This window comes from Lacerta agilis, chromosome 9, assembly GCF_009819535.1.
Source record: "Lacerta agilis isolate rLacAgi1 chromosome 9, rLacAgi1.pri, whole genome shotgun sequence".
In the NCBI taxonomy this organism is placed as follows: Eukaryota; Metazoa; Chordata; class Lepidosauria; order Squamata; family Lacertidae; genus Lacerta; species Lacerta agilis.
In genome coordinates this window covers 10949292-10971890 of record NC_046320.1, presented here as the reverse complement: position 1 = coordinate 10971890, position 22599 = coordinate 10949292, and the positions used below count along the sequence as shown (strand labels likewise).

General features: G+C 44.1%; 1 protein-coding gene across 1 annotated transcript; it reads right to left on the bottom strand.

The window, feature by feature from the left end:
- Nucleotides 1–349: 349 nt before the first annotated feature.
- On the bottom strand, nucleotides 350–18437 carry HGFAC (HGF activator). The gene is made up of 11 exons (XM_033160954.1): nucleotides 18229–18437; nucleotides 17189–17252; nucleotides 14936–15067; nucleotides 14070–14180; nucleotides 10748–10922; nucleotides 10335–10420; nucleotides 8870–9122; nucleotides 5075–5214; nucleotides 4484–4624; nucleotides 2331–2479; nucleotides 350–633 (listed from the first exon to the last, which is right to left on the bottom strand). Exons 1-11 carry the CDS (start codon nucleotides 18295–18297, stop codon nucleotides 442–444), a joined length of 1512 nt encoding a protein of 503 aa, XP_033016845.1. The 5' UTR covers nucleotides 18298–18437; the 3' UTR covers nucleotides 350–441.
- Nucleotides 18438–22599: the final 4162 nt, after the last annotated feature.

Below are 22599 nucleotides of genomic sequence, written 5' to 3'. Positions count from 1 at the left end.
GACCATAACGACTATGTACGACCCCTATGGCGCAGTGCCTGATCCTGACCACTCCCACACTCTGATTACCAAACAAACAAACCCCCAAATTTCAGGTTTTAAACAATTGGCTGCAAGGTGTACGTTTCAATTAGATTGTTAGTTTTTAGTTGAATTCTCACCTATGTGAAATTATGTGTGTATATGTGTTTATAATTTCTATTTCTATTGTCCTTTTAGAATAATGCACATTTTTTGTGGGGTAATGCTTTGGGGCCTTTTAAGCTGACATAGCTTAGGGCTTGATCATCCTTTCATCCAGCCCTGAAACAAGTCCACTGTTGTGAAGTAGATAGAAAGACATGGCGGAAATAGAAGGAACAGGGTGCCTTTTAATGACAACACTTAGCGTTATAAACAATGACGGTGGCAATCCATAATTTTAGCAAAATGTGAAATGCTTCATCTGGGTAAGAAACTACGGCTGCTCTTGTGGAGGCGGTTTATCTTCTCATTTATCCAGTCCACATATTTGGTCACTCTTGTATAAACACCTGGCTTCCTAGCCTTGCCACAGCCATCACCCCAGCTGATAATGCCATACAGGTAAGATACGCCATCCTTTTCACAGGCCAGGGGCCCGCCAGAATCTCCCTGTTTCAAAGATAAATTTAAGGACAAAAGTATTTCACTACGGTTTCCATTATTTGGAAAGATTGGCTCATTTTATTTATCATAGGTTTAGCAAATGACAATCTCTGTGTCTTAAGAAATATTTTTGCTTGTTGTAAGCTCAATAACATTGCAAAAGGAGACGCTATACGGCTTCAAATAAAACGTTTTAAGTGTGTTTTAAGCGCAATATACAATGTGACACTAGATGGCAATGGTGAGCCTTATGGAAAATTCAATGTATTTTAAAACATGCTTTAAAAAAAAAAGCAGTTTCAAAGCGGTTTTTATGTGTGTCTAGATGGAACGCAAGCTGTGTAATAAATTGGAAAAATGTAAATAAGAAAATGGGGACCAAGCATGCTCATATTCCTTACCAGTGTCATAAATTTCCAACAGTGCAGGACACGGGTAGGCCTTTTAAAACAATTGCCAGATAGTTTGGGCCAAATAATTATTGCTCATATGGTTAGAGTATTTCCTTGAATATTTGGGCATAGCCTTTTGGTGCTCACCATTTATAGTGGAAGAATTGCTGGGGGCAGGGGCTGTTGTCATCTTGTCACACAACATTGGCATCCTTCAGCCAGTGTTCAAGAATAATGTACTAACACCCTCACTTTTTTAATACTATAAAACCTCCAACTTCTATGAAAGATCTGGAGTGGATCCTCAATAATTTCAGTTGTGGGGCATGTGACAAGGGTCAGCCTGAGAAAACTGCAGGACAATAAATTGTTCAGCTCTAACTAAAAACTCCAGGAGGCAATGAAGTGGAATGAGAGGCAAGACCCCAGGCATCAAAGAACGCCTTCAGCTCTTCAGCTCCAAACCTGAGGTGTGGCCCTACATGTAGAACTGACATATTTCACTTCAGTTCCTCCTTCACAAAAGGAATATCCTCTGGAAATTGGGAATTGGACTTTTTATGATTTGCACCCATTGCCCATGCAATTTAAAAAAGTAAATGGTGGAGTTGATAGGATTCAATAGCACTTAAAATGTGGAATTCTCCAATCTCCAGAGGAGTCAAGTCTATATCTAAACACCTTAGCTGTCCTTGGTCCTCTACCAAAAAACCCCAAATGTTTCCACTTTGATTTCCACACGCACACACACACACACGCATATATATACCCAGTATATCTCACACACACACTATCATTCTGAATTAGTGCAAGAGCACATACCTGGTTAGGAGTAGTGAGTTCAGATTTTTGAAATTGAGATCTCAATCTAATCTACATAGTCTACATCAGGCATAGGCAAACTTGGCCCTCCAGATGTTTTTGGCCTACAACTCCCATGATCCCTAGCTAACAGGACCAGTGGTCAGGGATGATGGGAATTGTAGTCCCAAAACATCTGAAGGGCAAAGTTTGCCTATGCCTGGTCTACATTTCAAACGGGATTTATCTCCCATTAAGCAGAAGTGGCTGCTCCACTAGGCCACTCCACCACCCTTTTAAGGAGAGAACGTACACCAAATCCAGTATTTTTTGCATTCCCTAAGGAAGGGGGAGGAAAGATGTGCTACACAGCCCACCCTCCAAAAAAAATAAAATAACGAAGTGTGAGCAAAACAGAAATGCCAAGAGGGATTCCTTAGACTCTCACATTCACACTCACTCTCTTGTACAATTCTACCGGTAATTCAGGCAGAAACTCAATAATATTACCTGGCAGGCATCTGATTTACCATCAAGGTAACCAGCACAGAACATATTTTCACTAATGTCAGCTCCATAAACATCATAGTTTTGACATTTGTAATCAGGGATGATCGGAACTGCTGTTTCTTGCAATACTTTAGAGTAGCTGGATGAATCTGTGGAAATAAATTGCACAGAAGACAATTCTAACTAGAGCAGAGTAGATTAACATGAAAAGTGTTTAAACTGCTTTGCCAAGCACTCTCCCAAGGGTTGGATTCAATAGTAGTACTACTCAGAGGAGACCAATCGAAATGAATGAATATGACTAACAGATCTATTTAAAAGGGTCTACTCTGAGTAAAATTTAGTTGGCTACAACCCTGAATAGTTTACATATTTATGTTATGGTTTATATGTTACTTTTTGGCTCAGATGCCCCCAATGTGGTGAACGGAATATTTATGCAAAAATAACAATAATAAAAGTACAATAAGTGCAGTAAATTAAAATAATATAAAATAGCAAAATAAAATGCAGTCACACTAGTTGTATATTTGTGAGCTGGATTCATGCTCAGACACATTTTCCCCAGGGTGGTGTAGTGGTTAGAGTGTCAGACTTAGATCAGGCAGACCAGGGTTCAAATTCCTACTTGATTGTGAAACTCACTGGGTGACCTTGGGCCAGTCCAGTGCCTCTCAACCTTATCTACCTGCCAGGGTCGTTGTGGGGTTTGAATGAGGAGGGGGAGAACCATGTGCTCCTTCAGCTCCTTGGAGAAAATGGCGGGATATCAGTGCAAACCAACCAACCAACCAACCAACCAAGCAGACAAATAAATACTATTCTCACTTGGAAGCCAGGTTAACTCGCATCCCCACTGCTCACCCTAGTCCAGCTGCTTCAGTTTCGCACCTAGGAGCAGGGCCGGTGCTAGGGTTTTTTGTGCCCTAGGCGAGATCACCTTCTGGCACCCCCCTGGCCAATCCCTAGCACCGGCCCTGTGGAGAAGCCAATTTTGGGCTGCTCCCCCAGGCTCCTCCGCCACTCTGCCGCTGGCGGAGCGGCACCGGGCGGCGGTGGGGGGCAGGCTGGCTAGCGCCCCCCCCATTTTGGCGCCCTAGGCAACTGCCTGGTTCGCCTAAATGGACGCGCCGGCCCTGCCTAGGAGCAAGCCCACCCACAAGCAGTCGCCCGGGGGAGTGGCCTCACCCTCATCACACCCCAAAGGAGAAATCTCGGGGGGGGGGGAGTATCCCTATCATGGCCATCCCACCAGGGCTGGCCTGCCCATAGTCACTCACTGACCAAAAAACCTGCCAGATAGGCTTCCCCTGGAAACAGCTACAGATGTGGCCAAGTTCTAACTGTTGCTCTTCACAGGTGGGGCGGGCGAGCCAAGCCTTATGCAAGACGGGGCTTTGGCAGTGTGCTTAAGCATTTAACTTGAGAAATACTCCATTTATTTCTGAGTATTTCACTGAGCCAACTCAGAGAATCGGAAAGGAACATTGGACTCACAGCCCTACTACTGTAGGATACCCTTCCTAGCCTACTACTGTACTCCTGAAGTGACAGTCAGATGGGTGGCATATAAATTATTATTATTATTATTATTATTATTATTATTATTATTATTATTATTATTACTACTACTACTACTACTACTACTACTACTGTATAATCCCATTCACAGTCCTGGTTGACTGGCACTGCCTTTTGATCACATAACCATTTCTTTCTGGCCCCTTGTTTTCCTCTCCAGCACTTATTTCTTTCCTACAGTTATTCTGAAGGCTCCAGTTCCCATTTCTCTACATATCCACTGGATTGTGTGGTAGGCAGAAAGGCGAAGGACCACCGTGCAGGATCGGGTGTAGGAAAGAAAAGTCCCTGCGCATTTCAGCCTCTGAGGATTTAGTGGCTACTACGAAAGAGAAACTACATTTTAAAACTGGGTGCAATGTCTAGAAAGCAGGTGCCATACTTTATGCTGCACTGTGCTAGAATTCAATTAAGGGGTGATATGTGTTCTTGAATAGGACAAATAAGTGACTCAGTTGACAAATCATCTGCATGAAGAAGACTAAAGTGATCATAGTTCTAAGTCTTAGAACATCTGGTTATGTTTCTGGTCAATTATCAGTAGCACACATAAAAGCAATATTCTAACTTACTTTCATGTAAGTGTCCCCATCCTGCAATTTGGCATTTCTGATTATCTGGAAAGGACATTCCCCTTTCAGGCAGGCAGATTGGTCGAACAAACTGGGACTTCACTGCACAGCGTTGATTCACCTTCTTCAACTTAACTAAAACTGCAAGAGAAAATAACTTTTTTAAAAAAAAGATCACAGAAAGTGACTGTGGACTGGTTCACACAGACATGTTCTTCAATTGTTTTTGAAATCATCAAGCAATGACCACACGTGGATGACCCAGCCCTGCGAGTGTAGAGCTGAGATTTCAGGTACTACTTTTTTTGGGGTCTCTCACCTTTGTTCAAAAAAGCACTTTACCACTAGGAATGGGTGGAATCATAAAGTTCTGGTTTTTATAAAAAGCTTTATTCAGCAAGGAGAGCAGATCCATTCCGATCTCCCCAAACTTTAGAGGACGACGCCTGCAGTTCACTCTGGCCAGGCACAGTGAGCCATAGCTACACTTCTGGTGTCTGATGGGTTGAAGGGATGGCAATATCACGGCCCACTTGGCTGCACCTCAATCCACACACTTGAAATTAAACCAGAAACAAGAAAAAGGCTCACCTATATCATTTTCAGTTGGGTTGTATACTGTGAAGTCAGGATGCATGAAATACTTCTCCACATCAAATTCTTGAGTAACATCTGTTGTTATATTAAAAAAATGTTGTCCAAAAACAATTCGAATTGTAGATATTGGCGGACTGAAGGAAAGATGAAAGAGAATGAAGGTATTAAGCTATATGATGCATTTTAAATATTTTATTCCTCTGTATCTGTTTATTTGAATGATTCTGTTATGACCTTAACAAATACTCTTCCTTCCTTCCTATAGGTAAGAAACAGAATATTATAGTATTATAATATTTAAACTGGCTGATCCAACAAATAACATTTTGATTGGCATATCAGGGTGCCAATGTAATGTTGTGAGTTGCAGTCACGATTGCTATAAGTCAACTGAAAGTAGCCCAGCAGCAGCAGAATGAATAGCAGAAATGGGCATGACAGCCATGTTCACCAAATGAAGAGTAACATCTTGTGCTCTTGCACAAGAAACTTGCTTCCAAAAACATTTTGTTGTAAGGAAAATGAAGGGGGAAATTCAGAATAGCAACTGCTTAACACGATGCTGTGTCACCTCCCCACAAACAAACTGGGAGGAATGCTCAGTAAATGGGTTACCTGGAAGTGACCTTGGTTTGACATAAGCTTTGCTTCCATCCTGTGCATTTAGTTCTGCCATTGGTCTGCTGAACTAGTGAGGATGTGCTGCACTGATTCTTTCTGATTCATGTGGATACAAATGAGATTGCCAGCCAGTCTTTAACTTTTAGCAAGGGACCATAAGACTCTGGGCAGGAAGCTGAAAGGCCTTGGGGCACAGGTGCCTTTTTCACCCCCACTTCCTGTTGAAGGATTTGACCCAGGAAGAGAGAGGAAAATACTAGAAGTAAACCACTGACAGTGCAGTTGGTGTTGTCAATGGGGATTTGGCTTCTTGGACCATGGTCTCCACTTCCTTGAGGAAGGACTTCTGGCAAGAGATGGGTTGCACCTCATCATGGAAGCCAACAGTTGCAAGAAAGGTTTCTTTGGCTATGTCTGAATCAATAGGAAGAACAAGCAAGTAGTACTTCCTCTGCATGGAGAAGACAGACACATGCTATAGGATGACAAAGAGAATGTGGAACTGCTCAACACCTTCTTTGCCTCTGTCTTCACCCAAAAGAAAGCAGTGCCCAACCTGGTGATAACAGAATACATGTTGCAAGGAGGGAGATAGGAACTCTCCAGGGCATGAAGCACTACACTCAGGGGTACTAAAGGAGCTTGCAGATGTAATCTAAGAACTTCTGTCTATAATCTTTAAGAAATATTGGAGAACATATTAGGTCCCTGCAGAGTGGCAGGAGGCAAATGTTGTCCCCAACTTCAAAAAGAGGAAAAAAGAAGACCCAGGTAAATAAATACCAACCAGTCAGCTTGACACTGATACCAAAAAGGTCCTGGAACAGATAATTAAATGGTCAGTCTGTGGGCACTTAGAAAAGGACGCTGTGATTACTAAAACCCAATCTCATTTATTTTTTTTGATAGAGTTACAGGATTGGTGGATCCGGGCAATGGTGTAAACATAGCATTTCTTGATTTCAAGTCCCCCATGATATTCTGGTGGAGAAGCTGGTGAAATGTGGGCCGGGTGAGGTAAATGTTAGATGGATTTGTAGCTGGTTGACTGGCCAAACCCAAAGAGTATTTACAAATGGTTCCTCAACATCTTGGGAAAAAAGTGACAAGTGGGGTGCCGCAGGGTTTTGTCCTGGGCCCATTGTTTTTCAACGTCTTTGTAAAGACTTGGATGAAGGAATTGAGGTGGTGCTCATCCAATTTGCTGATGATCCTCAGGGTCCCTTCCAACTCTACAATTCTATGACACCAAACTGGGAGAGATAGCTAAAGCTGCAAAAGACACAATGGGGATTCAATATGACCTTGACAGATTGGAGAACGAGGCATGAAAAACCAGCCGCACAGATATAAGATGGGGGAAACCTGGCTTGCCAGTAGTACATGTGAAAAGTGTCTAGGGGTCTTAGTAGGCCACAAGCTTAACATGAGTCAATAATGTGATGCAGCAGCAAAAAAGCTAATTCTATTCTAGGCTGCATCAACAGAAGTACCGGTATAGAATCCAGGGTAGTAATAGTCCAGCTCTATTCTGCCTTGGTCAGACCACACCTGGAGTACTGTGTCCAGTTCTGGGCACCACAGTTTAAGAAGGATATTGACAAGCAGGATTGTATGCAGAGTAGGGTGACCATGAAGATAAAGGGTCTGGAAACCAAGACTTAGGAGGAGTGGTTGAGGGAGTTGGGTAGGTTTAGCCTGGGAAAGAGGAGACTAAGAGGAGATATCTGAGCCATCTTCAAATATCTCAAGGGCTGTCACACAGAAGAGGGAGCAAGCTTGTTTTCTTCTGCTCCAAATGGCAGGATCCAAGCCAATGGCTTCACGTTACAAGAAAGGAGATGCCGATTAAACATCAGTAAGAACTTTCTGATGGTAAGAGCTGTTCGACAGTGGAACAGACTTTGTCAGACGGTGGTGGACTTAAGCAGAGGTTGGATGGCCATCTGTCATGAATGGTTTAGCGGAGGTTCCTGCATTGTAGGGTGTTGGACTACATGACCTTTGGGCTCCCTTCCAACTTTACAATTCTATGATTCTAGATTTAAACTGTAAAATACGTCACGTCAGGTATGCAGCAGATAAAGAATGGGTCAAAAGCGGGGTTGTATCTGTAAAGCCCTGTGCATAGTGCCCAACGTTGCTCTTTGGAAGCCCCCGTTGTTCAGGAGATCATTGGAGCTTACAGAGAGCTGCATGTGGCACTTTGAAGCATCAGAGTTTCAAAGCAATGCACACACGTCTCTGCAAGTACAGACAATCAGCTGGTCCCCTGATGATCAGCAGATAGCGGTGAAAGGAGCTTTAAAGTCCTGGCAATCAGCTGTTTGTTGGGACTCCAAAGTGATGCACACCACACTTGTCAAGCTTGGCCACAGAGGGTGGGATAAATAAGGATCCAGCTGCCTGCCAGTTTCAGTCCACCCCCCCCCCCCTGATATGATAGCCATGTTCAAATCTATAAAAGGATGTCATATAGAGGAGGGAGAAAGGTTGTTTTCTGCTGCTCCAGAGAAGCGGACACGGAGCAATGGATTCAAACTGCAAGAAAGAAGATTCCACCTAAACATTAGGAAGAACTTCCTGACAGTAAGAGCTGTTCGACAGTGGAATTTGCTGCCAAGGAGTGTGGTGGTGTCTCCTTCTTTGGAGGTCTTTAAGCGGAGGCTTGACACCCATCTGTCAGGAATGCTTTGATGGTGTTTCCTGCTTGGCAGGGGGTTGGACTGGATGGCCCTTGTGGTCTCTTCCAACTCTAGGATTCTATGATAGATGGGAGTTAGGTTTCGCTATATTCCTGTCATTGCTTCTTTAACATAACATCTGCTGCACCTTGTGGGAATTACTTTTTATTTATGCTTGCTGTTCCAAACTGCTAAATACTGTTGCAAAATATAAAAAGTTCCGAGAGTCCCATTATATTAAACACAATACCTTCACAGTCTTTGTGATATCTGTAGGCTAGTGCACATGCAAGAAGCATTATCTTTGTATTATTGCTTCACAGGGCCCAGGGCCTGCTTCTAGAGGTTCTGAGCATTAGGGATTCTTGGCTCAAACTTTATTCCATCTTCGCTCAGGGGTCTCACGTGAAACATTTTGTTTGATTTAAAAGCAGTTTGAGGCACATGCAGTGAATTTCAGATGAAATCAAAGCGTAGGCTCTACCTATCAGCAAAACAATGAGCAGATGTCACCACCCAACAAGAACGAAGAAGGCTTCCGGCACAGAAGTTTTTCCCGATATATATGCTGGCCAGCCAGGGGTGCGATCCTGGCAAGGAGGAAGATCCTCCTATAATTCTGGGTCTTAAGAAGTTTCGCTTCTTATGTCTTCTCCCACATACATTCTGGACCACGGCAAAGTCATCAAAAGTTTCCGGGGGTGGGGGTGGAAGTGGCGGCCGCCTTGTTCTGCTCCCTGAGTGAAGAACAGATATATTTAATCATTTAGCCATTTTTACTACTGAATCTTTACTATTTACTTTAAATAGCTACAGAACATGATGACAAGGCAAAGAGCTCTTTTCTGATGATGGCGTCTTTAGAGTGGCATAGCAGAAGTGGAGCAGCTTACCGTATTTTTCACTCCATAAGACACACTTTTTTCCTCCTAAAAAGTAAGGGGAAATGTCTGTGCGTCTTATGGAGGGAATGCATGGTCCCTGGAGCCGAATTGCCTAGGGGCCAAAAGCAGATCGTGCTCTTTTTTTTACAAAGAGAGAAGGGGATGTTGAAAGGAAGCTGCTAAACAGCTGTTCAGCAAGTGATCGGGAGAGAGATAAGGCTCCCTTTCCAGCCCCACCCCCTTGCCCAGGCCTCCATTGTTGAATTGTGAGTTGAACCCCATAAAAATGGGGCTTTTCCTCTTTGCAAAAAAAGCTGCACCACTTTGAGCTGATCCTCAAAAAAACAGGGCTTTCCGCCCTTCCTCCTCTAAAAACTAGGTGCGTTTTATGGAGTGAAAAATACGCTAATTTAAGCTGCATCTTCTCATTCTGGGCGTTTCCTACTTGCTGCTCAACCTGATGCCATCCCAGTAACATCAGAGTCCAAAACTGCACAGGAGGGGTAGAACCACCCTGCTTATGTCATTCCTAGTTCAGCCTTTGATGTTAGCATTGTTCTTCACTTCCCTGTAGTTACATGTTCCTTTGTTGCTGGACTTGGGTTGGATTGAGCCATTTTATTCATACTAGTGAATAGGGTCTCAAACACAAGCTCTTATCAGCCAGATGCACCCCAGTCCTTCAGAGCCACATCATGCACACACAACCTCATAAAAATCTGCCTCTTAGTCTCCTAGTCCTTCCCCAGGAGCAGAACTTGGGCAGGCTGAATGCCCCAACTCAACCTTGCATGAGAACTGACACAGTGGGCACAGAAGTCTTTAAGGAGAGGAAGGGGAGGCATATACTGGGCTGGGGTGGGGGAGACAGACAGGACTATCTATGGAGCTGTTGCACCACCTGTTATCTGCTCCAGAACAGTCTGACCTTAAACATAAGAAATGGCACATGAGCTGTATATGGAAGGGGAAAGAGACTTGTTCCTCCCTTACATTTACTAATTTCACTTCTTCCTTTGCATATGCTAACTTCAAAAAACCCCATGGATGCAAAATGTTACTTACGACATAAAGTAACATTGCAGTATTCCCAAGATACTGAGTTTTCTTTGACTGTATAGCACCATGGCTCCTTGTCTTCATCTGGGTTTCTAACGCAGTGGGGAAGGAAAAACATTTGCCCCTTAATGTTTGGTGAACATTGCTTTCGTCACTAACCCCACCATTTTTTTCCCTCTTATGCAAGTTTTGGTTTTCTTCATATAGCTTCTGTTCTAAACCCAATTTTCTCTCTGGTTTCTGTCTGCATCATCATTCAAGTGGCTTTGCTAACACACAATACTGCACATCTATCAAAGTAGAGAAGAATATGTGTGCATGTGCGTATATGTGTGCGATCAGAGAGTCATTGGGGTGTAACCCACAAATATCTCTATTTTTACTTGTATTTTCCTCTGTCTACCAGCTAATTTTCTTACCGGCAGTATGGATGTGGTCCCAGTCCCAGTTGCACAGGGTTTTCAACTATGTCAGCATGAAGCTCTTGGCAAAGGAGATCTGAATTCCATGGCATACAATAATCTCCAGAAATTGTCTTTTTCTCAATGCCCCTGTAGTTTGTCCCATTACCAGAATAGCAACGTTGGCTAGGAACTGGATAAACATACAAAAGTCTTAAGTAAACATCCACTAGCATAACATTATCCACTTATTTCTGCGAGGGAGAGGGTGGCACTATGGTCTAAACCACTGAGCCAATTGGGCTTGCCGGTTGGGAGGTCAGCAGTTCGAATCCCCACGATGAGGTGAGCTCCCGTTGCTCTGTCCCAGCTTCTGCCAACCTAGCAGTTCGAAAGCACACCAGTGCAAGTAGATAAATAGGTACCCCTGTGGCGAGAAGGTAAACCGTGTTTCTGTGTGCTCTGGTTTCCATCACGGTGTTCTGTTGCACCAGAAGCAGTTTAGTCATGCTGGCCACACGACCCTGGAAAGCTGTCTGTGGAAAAATGCTGGTTCCCTTGGCCAGTAAAGCAAGATGAGTGCCACACCCCATAGTCACCATTGACCAGACTTAACTGTCCAGGGGTCCTTTACCTATTTACAATGCTTTTTTCTGGGGAGATGCAGGTGTACACATACCCCTAAACATTTTTTGAATCTAAGTTTGAACTCATTGAGGGGCAGTATTTCAATATGAGTAGGAAAATGAGAGTACCCCCCAAAAAATTTAACAAAAAAGCACTGCCTATTTACCTTTTACCTATCCACTTATTATTTATACACGTGTGTGTTTGTGTATTACTTCTATATCCTGCCATTCTTCCAAGGAGCTCCAGGTGGCATGCAGTGATCTTTTTCTCTGCATTTTGTCATGACAACTGTCCTGTGAGGTAAGTCAGGCTGGGAGATAGTGACTGGCTCAAGGTCGGCAGTGAGCTTTATGGCTATTTTAACCTTGGTCTCCCAGTTCCTAGCCCAACACTCCAGCTACTGGTTCTCTCTTGGTCCATATGGGCAGTTGGTCTACATCATTTATGACTAACCAATATATAAGTCAGTGATAACAGTGGCATAGTGTGGTTTGCCAGTACCCGAGGAAAGGCAAGTATTGCGCCCTCTAACCCGTGGTTCCTGTCAGGGCTGGATGGAGGTGATGGGGGGGGGGTCTTTCCAGCAAGGAAAGGGAATATGGGGAGGAGACAGTGGCTGCAGCCATTATTATTAATTATTATTTTATTTAACAACATTTTTACATCACTTTTTTTAAAAAAAAACACCCTCAGAGTGGTTTATTTTTCTTTTGGAATTTTGCCCCCCCCTCAACTTTGTGCCCAGGGCAACAGCCCCTCTGACCTCCCATGCTAAACCACTGAGTGATAAGGCAGCTTGTGTTGGAAATGACCCAAGCTGCTTCCAGAAAAACTGGGAAACTTTTCAGCATATTGAGGCAATCCAAATTTGTTCTACCCCACCCCCCACATCTCAATGTGACCCTAGCCCCAACCAGCCCCTCTTCACCACACCCTGATTTCTCCAGCCAGCCTCTCCTTTCAGCTCTATCACTGTTGATGGTGGACCTGGCTGTAGGCCACTGGGAGAGAACATCATTGTCCAGAAGAGGGCAACCAAAATGGTCAAAGGATTCTATGATTCTATTCTATGATCATTGCCTTTACATTGCAGCATTCCTTGGTGAAGCTACATTTTCCAGGGCATTGTGTGCTGCTGTAGAGTACACAGCTTGGATAGCTTGGATCCTATTCTTACTATAAGCATACCTGACTGTCCAAGGAAAAGTGATGCTGATGTTGTCAGCCCCAGCTGAAACCTATGACCCACTCTCTTTTTTTGCAATATGTCAGAAGAACTATGAATGGCAAGCATGGTGTAGTTCTGTTGCTTTGTTGAGTATTGAGAATTGAGCAGTTTTATTTCACCATGTTTGCCTAAAAATTTATCTCTGTTCTTGCAACTGATCTTAGTCTTACTACAGTACTTTTCTCCCTTTTAAAGCATTACATTCTGCTGGATTTTGTCACCTAGTGGTAAATAATAAGAGCTGCAGTTTCTTATCTGCAAAGTTTCACATCATCTGCACAATGTTAAAATAAAAACATTTTAAAAAATGATATTTTGTGGATGAACAACAAATATGACAATGAAAATACAAGGACTTCAGGGCAGCATTGGTGGTGGTAGTGGTAGTGGATTCTCCTCTGCTTTTTGGCCCTCTTTACAGCAGGGGTTTATATGATAGCCAAAGGGAGAGCAACTCTGTCTGCTAAGGTGCTGAAAAAGCAGGTTAAATGTGATGGCAGAAGAAACAAACTCTGAAGTCCCATATTTTCCAAATGTATTTTGATTAATAAAATAATTGCTGCTGTCTTACAGATTATGAGACTGATCTAGATTTTTGTGCTGGGTTGATTGATGTTTCAAAGGATTTACTAACTGTAGTTACTCCTCTTGGCTTTTGACATTTGAAGATGGTTCTTTAATCTATCCTGTTTTTCTGAAGTTAGGTTTTAAGTACTATATTGTAAGCCACGTTGAGATGTCAGAGCAGATGAAGGCTCATGTAAAGCAGGCTAAAAATAAACATGAGTAAATAAAATGTCCATATTGACAGACAAGCTGTGCCACAAGAAAGGGCAGCAAGAGTCCAGAGTTCCAATCATTTTAAATCTAGTCCATTCACCTCTGGGAATCAAGCGTCAAGGAGCAGGGAGCTGTTTATCAAATTCCAAAACAAAATAAATGATTACCTCATAGAAGGGTCCTGGAAATAGCATAAGCCTCGGTGAATGAGGCCTAAATTCATAGAATCATAGAATCCTAGAGTTGGAAGAGACCACAAGGGCCATCCAGTCCAACCCCCTGCCAAGCAGGAAACACCATCAAAGCATTCCTGACAGATGGCTGTCAAGCCTCCGCTTAAAGACCTCCAAAGAAGGAGACTCCACCACACTCCTTGGTAGCAAATTCCACTGCCGAACAGCTCTTACTGTCCGGAAGTTCTTCCTAATGTTTAGGTGGAATCTTCTTTCTTGCAGTTTGAATCCATTGCCCTGTGTCCGCTTCTCTGGAGCAGCAGAAAACAACCTTTCACCCTCCTCTATATGACATCCTTTGATATATTTGAACATGGCTATCATATCACCCCTTAACCTTCTCTTCTCCAGGCTAAACATACCCAGCTCCCTAAGCCGTTCCTCTTAAGGCATCATTTCCAGGCCTTTGAATTCAGTGGAAGGAAATAAGTCAAAGATTGAAACTGAATGAAAGTTGAATACAGCTCACCAACATTGCAATGTTTTCCTGCCCAGGGTGTTTTGCAGTCACAGACAGTTTCATTAGTGTAGACAATCTTCTTGCAAGTACTGCCATGGATGCATGGATTGACGGTGCAGCCTGCAAGGTGAAGCAGAGGACTTATTCACACTGACCTTTTGCCCTGCTCTGTCCAGGCAGAAGCCTGAACTTTAATGCTCCGTGTCCAAGCATTTCCTACCCCCCACCCCAGTCCCCCCCACAAAAACCCTTTAAAGAGTTTTTGCAATTTAAAGTTCTGTGTCTGAGCATCCCCTCTCTTTTCGCTCTTTATTGTTCAGTTGGGGCAAATGCAGAGACGTAGGAAGGCCAGGTGGTACCCGGTGCGGAAAATTTCTTGTCCCCCCCCCCCGATTACCCCCCTGCAAAAATGGTTTTACGTTATTTCATATTTTATTACAAAGGAATAATAACAAGTAATAATAATAATAAACTTTTATTTATATCCCGCCCTCCCCAGCTGAAGTCGGGCTCAGGGTGGCTAACATCAGATACATAACATTGGTATAAAATCAAACAATAATTAAATTACCTCCTGAAAACATCTGAAAAGGAAGTGAAGAAGATAAAATCCTTTCAGGAAACTTAAGAGAATACTTACTGTCATGCAGCCACTTCACAGATTACATTTTAAGATGTATACCTTTTAATTGCTGCGAGTGATTTAAGACTGAGAGTACGACTTCTTCACTACACTATGCATTATTTAATGCAATTCAACCTCTGTGTCTCAATCGTTTTATATGTTTTATCATTTCACTGGACTAGATATAAACAGATTAGCAAAAATACTAAAATAAAATAAAGCATGCAGTATAGAAGCTGTATAGAAATACCTGTGTGCTGTGCATATTGGCAGTTAATAAGGTGGTTAACGCATGTGCATCTCTGCACTATCCCTTGGTAGATTCTTGGCCAGCTTTCTCCAGTTGCAAAATATTCATGCAGTGTTTCATCAAAGCATTTTTCTGCAGTTTAAAAAAAAAATGCAAAAGAGCACATTAAGCCTTTCTTTTTCTTTTTCTTTTTGCTATAAAAGAAACATTGCTGGAGAACATATGAAGATGTTCCTGGCTCCGGCCCATCTAGTCCATCACCATGACCAACCAGGTGCCTAATGCGAAACCTGCAAACAGGACCTTCTCCCCTTCTGCAATTCCCAGCACCACCATGTGGAGCTTCTCTGAGGCCCCGGGTAGGAGCAGGGGCGTAGCTAGCTGCTCTGGCACCCAGGGCGGCGGGGGCATGGTGAGCTGCCCACAGGAGCGCTGCGGCAATTCATGCACAGGGGCGCTGCATGGGGGCGGCATTGCGATCCGCCCAGGGGGGTGGCTCGGCGAGCTGCCCACGGAGTCTGCCTGGATGCAAACCCGACGCTGCCGTTTCGGGCAGTGCGGGGCCCCGAGCCACCGTGTCACTCCCAAGAGAGACTTGTGGCTCGGGCACACTGCAGGCCAGGCCCCATGGTAAGTGCCGACCCCTGCGTTGTGCCATTTTGTCACCCCCCTCGAGGATGACACCTGGGGTGGCCCGCACCCCCCTTCCTACGCCCTATGTCTTGTTAGAATAAAGTATAAACTCAAACAAAAAAGCAGCTGGTCCCTGGCGCTCCACCCCTATCCCCACCCCTGGCTTAGCCCCCTGGGTGCCCCCTCCCCTCTGCATGGGCCTGGTTCCCAGCAATGCGTGTTCGGAAGTATGGTGCCTCCGACTTCCAAGAGCATAAATTATGAACCCTAATATTTTTCTAGTGAGTAAATGACCGTAGGAAGTTCATTATATTGGAGGGACTGCAGTATATTGGGCATATGTTGCCCACCGCCATGAGGTTCCTAGAAGCAGAGAGACTATCCATTTCCATAGCCATGAATAATGTGGGCGAACCAGAGCCGGGAGCAGAACTGAGGAATGCAAGCGCTTGAAGTGAACTGAACACCTCCTCAGCCCAGCCAGAGGTGCTGCAGAGGAGACGCAATGAGGAGGTCCCCTTCCCAGCCCTGCGAGGTCTTGGGGTGCCACCTTGTGGCGAGGAAGGCATGGTGGCTGACCACCTTCTCGTATTGTGAGAACTAAGCAGGATGGCTCTCACTGAGAATCCAGCCTCAGTTGCAACCAGTTTGCCGTATCAATTCAGCTGGATCATGGAAATAACCAGAGGCGTAGGAAGGTCAGGTGGTACCCGGTGAGGAAAATTTCTTGTCACCCCCCCCATTGATTTCCCCCCCCCTGCAAAAATGGTTTTACGTTATTTCATATTTTCTTACAAAGGAATAATAACAAGTAGTAATAATAATAATAAACTTTTATTTATATCCCACCCTCCCCAGCTGAAGTCGGGCTCAGGGTGGCTAACATCAGATACATAACATTGGTATAAAATCAAACAATAATTAAATTACCTCCTGAAAACATCTCAAAATCAAATTAAAGTCTAATTAGATGGCTTTCCACAGGGTTTGGGTTGGGAACAGTAAGTGCTCCACTGAACTGAAATTTCATCCTTCACGGCATAGGAAAACAGCCAAGTAAACAGCTGTTTTGGTGGAGGAGGGTCAAGATACTAACTGATATGCATGAAATTTCATATATAGCTATATAATCCCTAGTATAGTAAGAGAAGACCTTTGGAGCAGGCATTTTTAAAAAAAGTTTTTTATAAACCGCCCTAGTAGGGCAGTAATTGTTCCTTGATAATTTGTCATCCCCTCCATTATGGAACATGGGGCGGTCCGCCCCCTACCTACACCCCTGGAAATAACCCCTTGGAATCACATCTTGGAATCTGTCTTGGAAGCTGTCCAGCGAGCAATTTTACACGTTGTGAAAGCAAGCTAGAAAGGAAGGAAGGAAGGAAGGAAGGAAGGAAGGAAGGAAGGAAGGAAGGAAGGAAGGAAGGAAGGAAGGAAGGAAGGAAGGCTTAGTTTGTTTGGGAGGCACATTAAACTAAGGTTACCAGATATTTTTTTCAATGAATCCGGGGACACTTTTCAACTTCAATGGATTTTGTATGGGCACCGATTTGTAAATCCAGGGACTGTCCCCGGGTAACGGGGATGTCTGGTAACCTTACATTAAAGCATCTTTGGTACCTCTGGAGTGATGAACTTCATGTTTGGATTCTCCTGGCTCAGTACAAGAACTGTTACTTCCTTCCTACAAATAAAACAATGAAGAACGAGTTTGCTTTTATAGAGGATTTTATCAATACAAAGTTCCTATTGGCAGAAGAGCAGCCAGGGATTGCCTCTTAAAAACAACTCAATCGCCTGAGGCACTGAGGCAGCAACCTATGGCAGTCTTTAGGCTTTGGCCTCTCTCTCACACATAAACCTTGCAATAGGCCTGTTAATACATCTGGGAATGCCCTGCAGTTGGGAGCCCTATTCAACATCTATATAAAGACTTGGATGAAGGATTTGAGGGGATGATCCTATAATTTGCACATGACACCAATCCAGAAGGGATGGCAAAGGCCACCGGGATTCCAGGTGACTTTGGGAACTGAGCCCAAACTAACAAAATGAATTTCAATAGGGGCAAATGTTCTTCACTTAGGCACGAACAACCAATTACACAAATATAAGATGGGGGAAACACGTGAAACACTGAGGGTCTTAGTAGGCCACAAGCTTAACATGAGTCAACAGGGGGATACAGTGGCAAAAAAATCTAATGTTATTCTAGGTTGCATTAAGCATCAATGTAAGTAATAGTCCTGCTCTTTTCCGCCTGGGTCAGGCCCCACCTGGATTACTGTGTCCAGTTCTGGGCACCACAATTTAAGAAGGATATTGACAAACTGGAAGGTGTGCAGAGGACGCTTTAGCTGACATTCCTGGACTGCGGGGGGTTGGACTAGATGACCCTCAGGATCCCTCCCAACTCTACAATTCTATGAAAGTCCTCCTTGAGTCTGTGCTCTGGCCTCCAGTTTCAGGGCAGCCATGCTTAAGGTTCTTTGTTGCACTTTTTTAAATGCAGTGCACACCAGTGCCAAAACACGTTTACGTTTCGGGACATTTGCAGCACATTTACTAAGGAGTGTGTTCTTTAAATATTGGTGGGCTATGCTTCTAAGCAAGCGTGTTTATGATAATGCTGTGGGAAGAAAATGAAGAGGCACACTTACCCTTCGCTCAGGAGCACTGCTTAAAGCCAAAGAGAGGGTAACAACCATGGAGCAAATGTAGACTTTCATATTTCACCTTTTTAGTTCTCTTTTCTTCTTTTGCAACTCCCTGTAATTTTCCTGGAGGAGTGGGCCTTCCAGTGTCTGAAAATCCAAAGTGGGAAGTCTAATCAACATTGGGGCTTATGGAAACTCCCTGCGTTAGAGAGTATGTTTAACTTTTTAAGCAATCACTCGTTCAGCAATGTTAATAAGTAATGTGTTTGTGTACTGAAGTAAATATTGGTTTCAGAAACATTTCAGGGAAAGCACACACAAAACGTAGGCCCAAGGATGGACTAAATATGCCGCATCCTGAACAGTTAAGAATTTAGGTTAGTTCCCGTTCGGGCTGATCAATATTTGCCCAAAGTTTCCATGCCTTTCCATTATTTGTCATACTCCAGAATAACCAGAACAACCAGCAGTGAACAGGAAATCCGGATTGGTATTTAGATCCCCAGGTTTTTGAATAGAGTTCATGCCAAATCTATAAGAGTCTATCCTTATTTATTTATTTAGCACCTCATCCATAGATCTCAGGGCAGTTCAGTTGAGAAAAACACAAAACACATAATACATCATTCAGGAGAGAAACAATCGGGTCCGAGAACTGACATTCTGATGTGTTGTGAAAGCTATTTTACATTGTTTTTTCCATTTACAATGTAAATGGATTTAAGGGTGGAGGTGAACTCCTGTTTGGAAGGCAGACGGATGAAATTCATAGATAATTATACAGTGGTACCTCTGGTTACATACTTAATTCGTTCAGGAGGTCCGTTCTTAACCTGAAACTGTTCTTAACCTGAGGCACTACTTTAGCTAATGGGGTCTCCTGCTGCCGCCACGTGATTTCTGTTCTCATCCTGAAGCAAAGTTCTTAACCCGAGGTGCTATTTCTAGGTTAGCGGAGTCTGTAACCTGAAGCGTCTGTAACCTGAGGTACCACATGGTTTCAACATCATAGTTACAGTTTACGTAGCAAAGGTTCAGGTTTAGTCTTTTTCTCTTTATTGGGTTAAGGTGGTAATCAGAACTCGAACGCATCGCTTTTAGGAAAGGCATCAGCCCAAGCTTGGTCCCAATGGGACACTATGCGATTGGGATGCCTTGGAACACTCCCTTGTGGAGATTGGTAACTCCACTGAGTTTGTTGATGGCATCAAGGAAGGAACCTGTGGTGTTGGAGTCCATGCAGCAGTGGCCCCTCGGGGTTTTGGTTCCCTGGACTTTGCTCAAGCTGGTCCCATGTGCAGCTCTCGTCCCCTAGGAAAGGGAGCCAGAAAAGACTTTTGCTTCACCCATAGCCACAGCCTTGGATTTGAGCAGAAATCAGACCTCGCCATATCAAGCAGTTGGTCCCTTACCTTTCCCGCCCCGACCTGGCCACAGTGATCCATGCGGTGGTGACCTCCAGGCTTGACTACTGTAACTCGCTCTACACGGGGCTGCCCTTGAAACTGTCCCAGAAACTCCAGCGGGTGCAGAATGCTGCAGTGAGGCTCCTCACGGGGTCCTTGCCATGGGAGCATATTCACCCAGTGCTTTACCAGCTGCACTGGCTCCCAGTGGAGTACCGGGTCAGGCTTAAGGTGCTGGTTTTGACCTTTAAAGCCCTATGCGGCCTAGGACCCTCGTACTTACGGGACCACCTCTCCTGGTATGTATAATAGCTTAAGGCTCCCGGGCCCTAAAGAAGCCAGATTATCCTCCACCAGGGCCAGGGCCTTTTCAGTGATGGCTCCGACCTGGTGGAATGCTCTGTCCCACGAGACCAGGGCCCTGCAGGACTTGATCTCCTTCCGCAGGGCCTGTAAGACAGAGCTATTCTGCCTGGCCTTCAATTTGAATTAGCCTGATCCTCCATTCCTTTTTCCCTTCCCTTTTTCTATGAAGAAACCCTTCTGGGACCCCACATTTAAACTCTTCTCTGGTCTCCTTGCTGGCCCTAGCGGGACTAACTTGGCCAGTTAGCCCTGGCGATGCTACATTTATGTTGTACTTTATGCTGTTTTTAAGCCGTTTTTAATCAATGTTTTATATTTGTTGTTAGCCGCCCCATGCCCGGTATAAATAAAAAAATTATATTATATCATCGCTCTCCTCCACAGGAGAGAGCCTGCTTCTTCCTCTGACTTCTAGCTTATACCCACCCACCCCTCAGCTTTGGCCTTTGTCTTTTCCTAACTCACTACCAGCAAGTTGAGGGAGGGAGGCCCACCCAGGCCCACCCATTTGCTATCTGGCAAGGAGCACTTCTTTTGTAACCTTATTGCCCCATTCTCAGAGGGCCATTACCATTACTTGTCTGGCTAGTTCAACAATCCTTGCTTAGATTTTAACACTTGCTGGATCCAGGAATTAGAAGGGTCTCGGCATACAACCTACTCCTTGCCCCCCACAACTCATAACATTATTTATCCAGAGAGCACTCTGAAGGTATCTGAGCCTCACAATCCCAAATCCCCACCATGAATTGCTGAATTATTATTTTTTAACCTCATAATAGTAAGTTCAGGCAGTGAGGTGACTCCATCCCAGGATGGCAAAGGCATAAGGACAACAGAGACAATTTCAGTAAGGGACTTCAGCATCTTTCCATGCCCTGGTAAGAAAGGAACAAGAGGCCACAGCCCATTCCTGAAGATTCTGCATGAAGGTGCTAGAATTTGATGGACACCTTCCCCCAATTTCCCTCTTCCACTTTTGCCTTAGTTTGCTAGGACTTAAAAGGTAAAGGTAAAGGGACCCCTGACCATTAGGTTCAGTCGCGGATGACTCTGGGGTTGCGGCACTCATCTCTCTCTGTAGGCTGAGGGAGCCGGCGTACAGCTTCCAGGTCATGTGGCCAGCATGAGTAAGCCACTCCTGGTGAACCAGAGCAGCGCACGGAAACAGCGTTTACCTTCCCTCCAGAGTGGTATCTATTTATCTACTTGCACTTTGACATGCTTTCGAAGTGCTAGGTGGGCAGGAGCGGGGACAGAACAACGAGAGCTCACCCTGTTGCAGGGATTCGAATTGCCGACCTTCTGATCAGCAAGCCCTAGGCTCTGTGGTTTAGACCACAGCGCCACTCGCGTCTATCTGCAAAAGCACTTGCATAGGGGGGGAAATGTCTGCAGGGTTGTGGATCATACCCTGTGTTTTCTGCTAGATTTCTGAGTGGATTTTTTGGAGTTGTTTTTTGGGGGAATATATATATATATATATATATATATATATATATATATATATATATATATATATATATATATATAATGCTCCCACTTTTGAAATTCTGCCAACCAAGTTGAAGGAGTTTAGAATAAACTCATTTGCACTTTATTCAGGGTTACATTTTTAGATGTACTAGAGCTTCTGCTTTTCCACCCACGTTGTTCATTAGCATATTAGACACCCCCACGACATGTTTCCAATAGGTTTATAGCTTTAAAAGCAAAGGAAGAAAGCTCTGACTATAGATTTTGAGTAGGCTGCAGCCTCCTCTGCCACCCTGGGGGAGTTCACATTTTAGTCGTAAATTAAATATGTCCCTTCCTACAGAGCTGTTGACCCCAATAGGTTGTTTTCAGCAAGATCCAATGGCAAGTCAAGTGAAAGGAATCTGTAACTCTTGCGTAGGGAAATTCCCCGTTTACGAAGGAGCCATCAGCTGAGCACATAACTTGACAATCTGTAGGAGGTGAAGCCTGAAGGCCGTTCAAGAGGCAGGCTATATTCCTGCCCTGATCCACATCAAGGATTTAGAATAGCTTCATATACTAGGAAGTTATTTTTTATTTTTTGCAGGCACCGCACACTAGAGATCCTGGCCTTTTTCATCACAGATCCAGCTGCCCTCTGTAATACAAATGTAATTGTTTTATCCCTGCCGGTACATGAAAAGACTCAAATGCATATTCACCACATTTTTTGTAAATGGGATTTTGTAACCTATTTACAAAATTTCCAATGGAAAGTGACTTGCAAAACAAACAAAGAAATCCCTAGCAGAGCAGAACAACTGGCCATGTGGAAACATACTCATAACCCCTTGAGAAAATCAGCAGCAGTAGTGTTGGTGGAGGTAATGGACAACTGATTCTTCAAAGGAGGGGAATAGAGCCTTTTAGAGTATCCTAAGAGTTGTGGCATGTGGGTGGCACTGTAGGTTAAACCACAGAGCCTAGGGCTTGCCGATCAGAAGGTCGGCGGTTCGAATCCCGACGACGGTGTGAGCTCGTGGGGATTCAGCCTTAATTTCCTTCCTATTGTAGATTAAAAAAAAAACAGTGTAAGGCATCACTCCTCATAGTTCTTTTCACATGGAAAGAACAGGAAAGACTG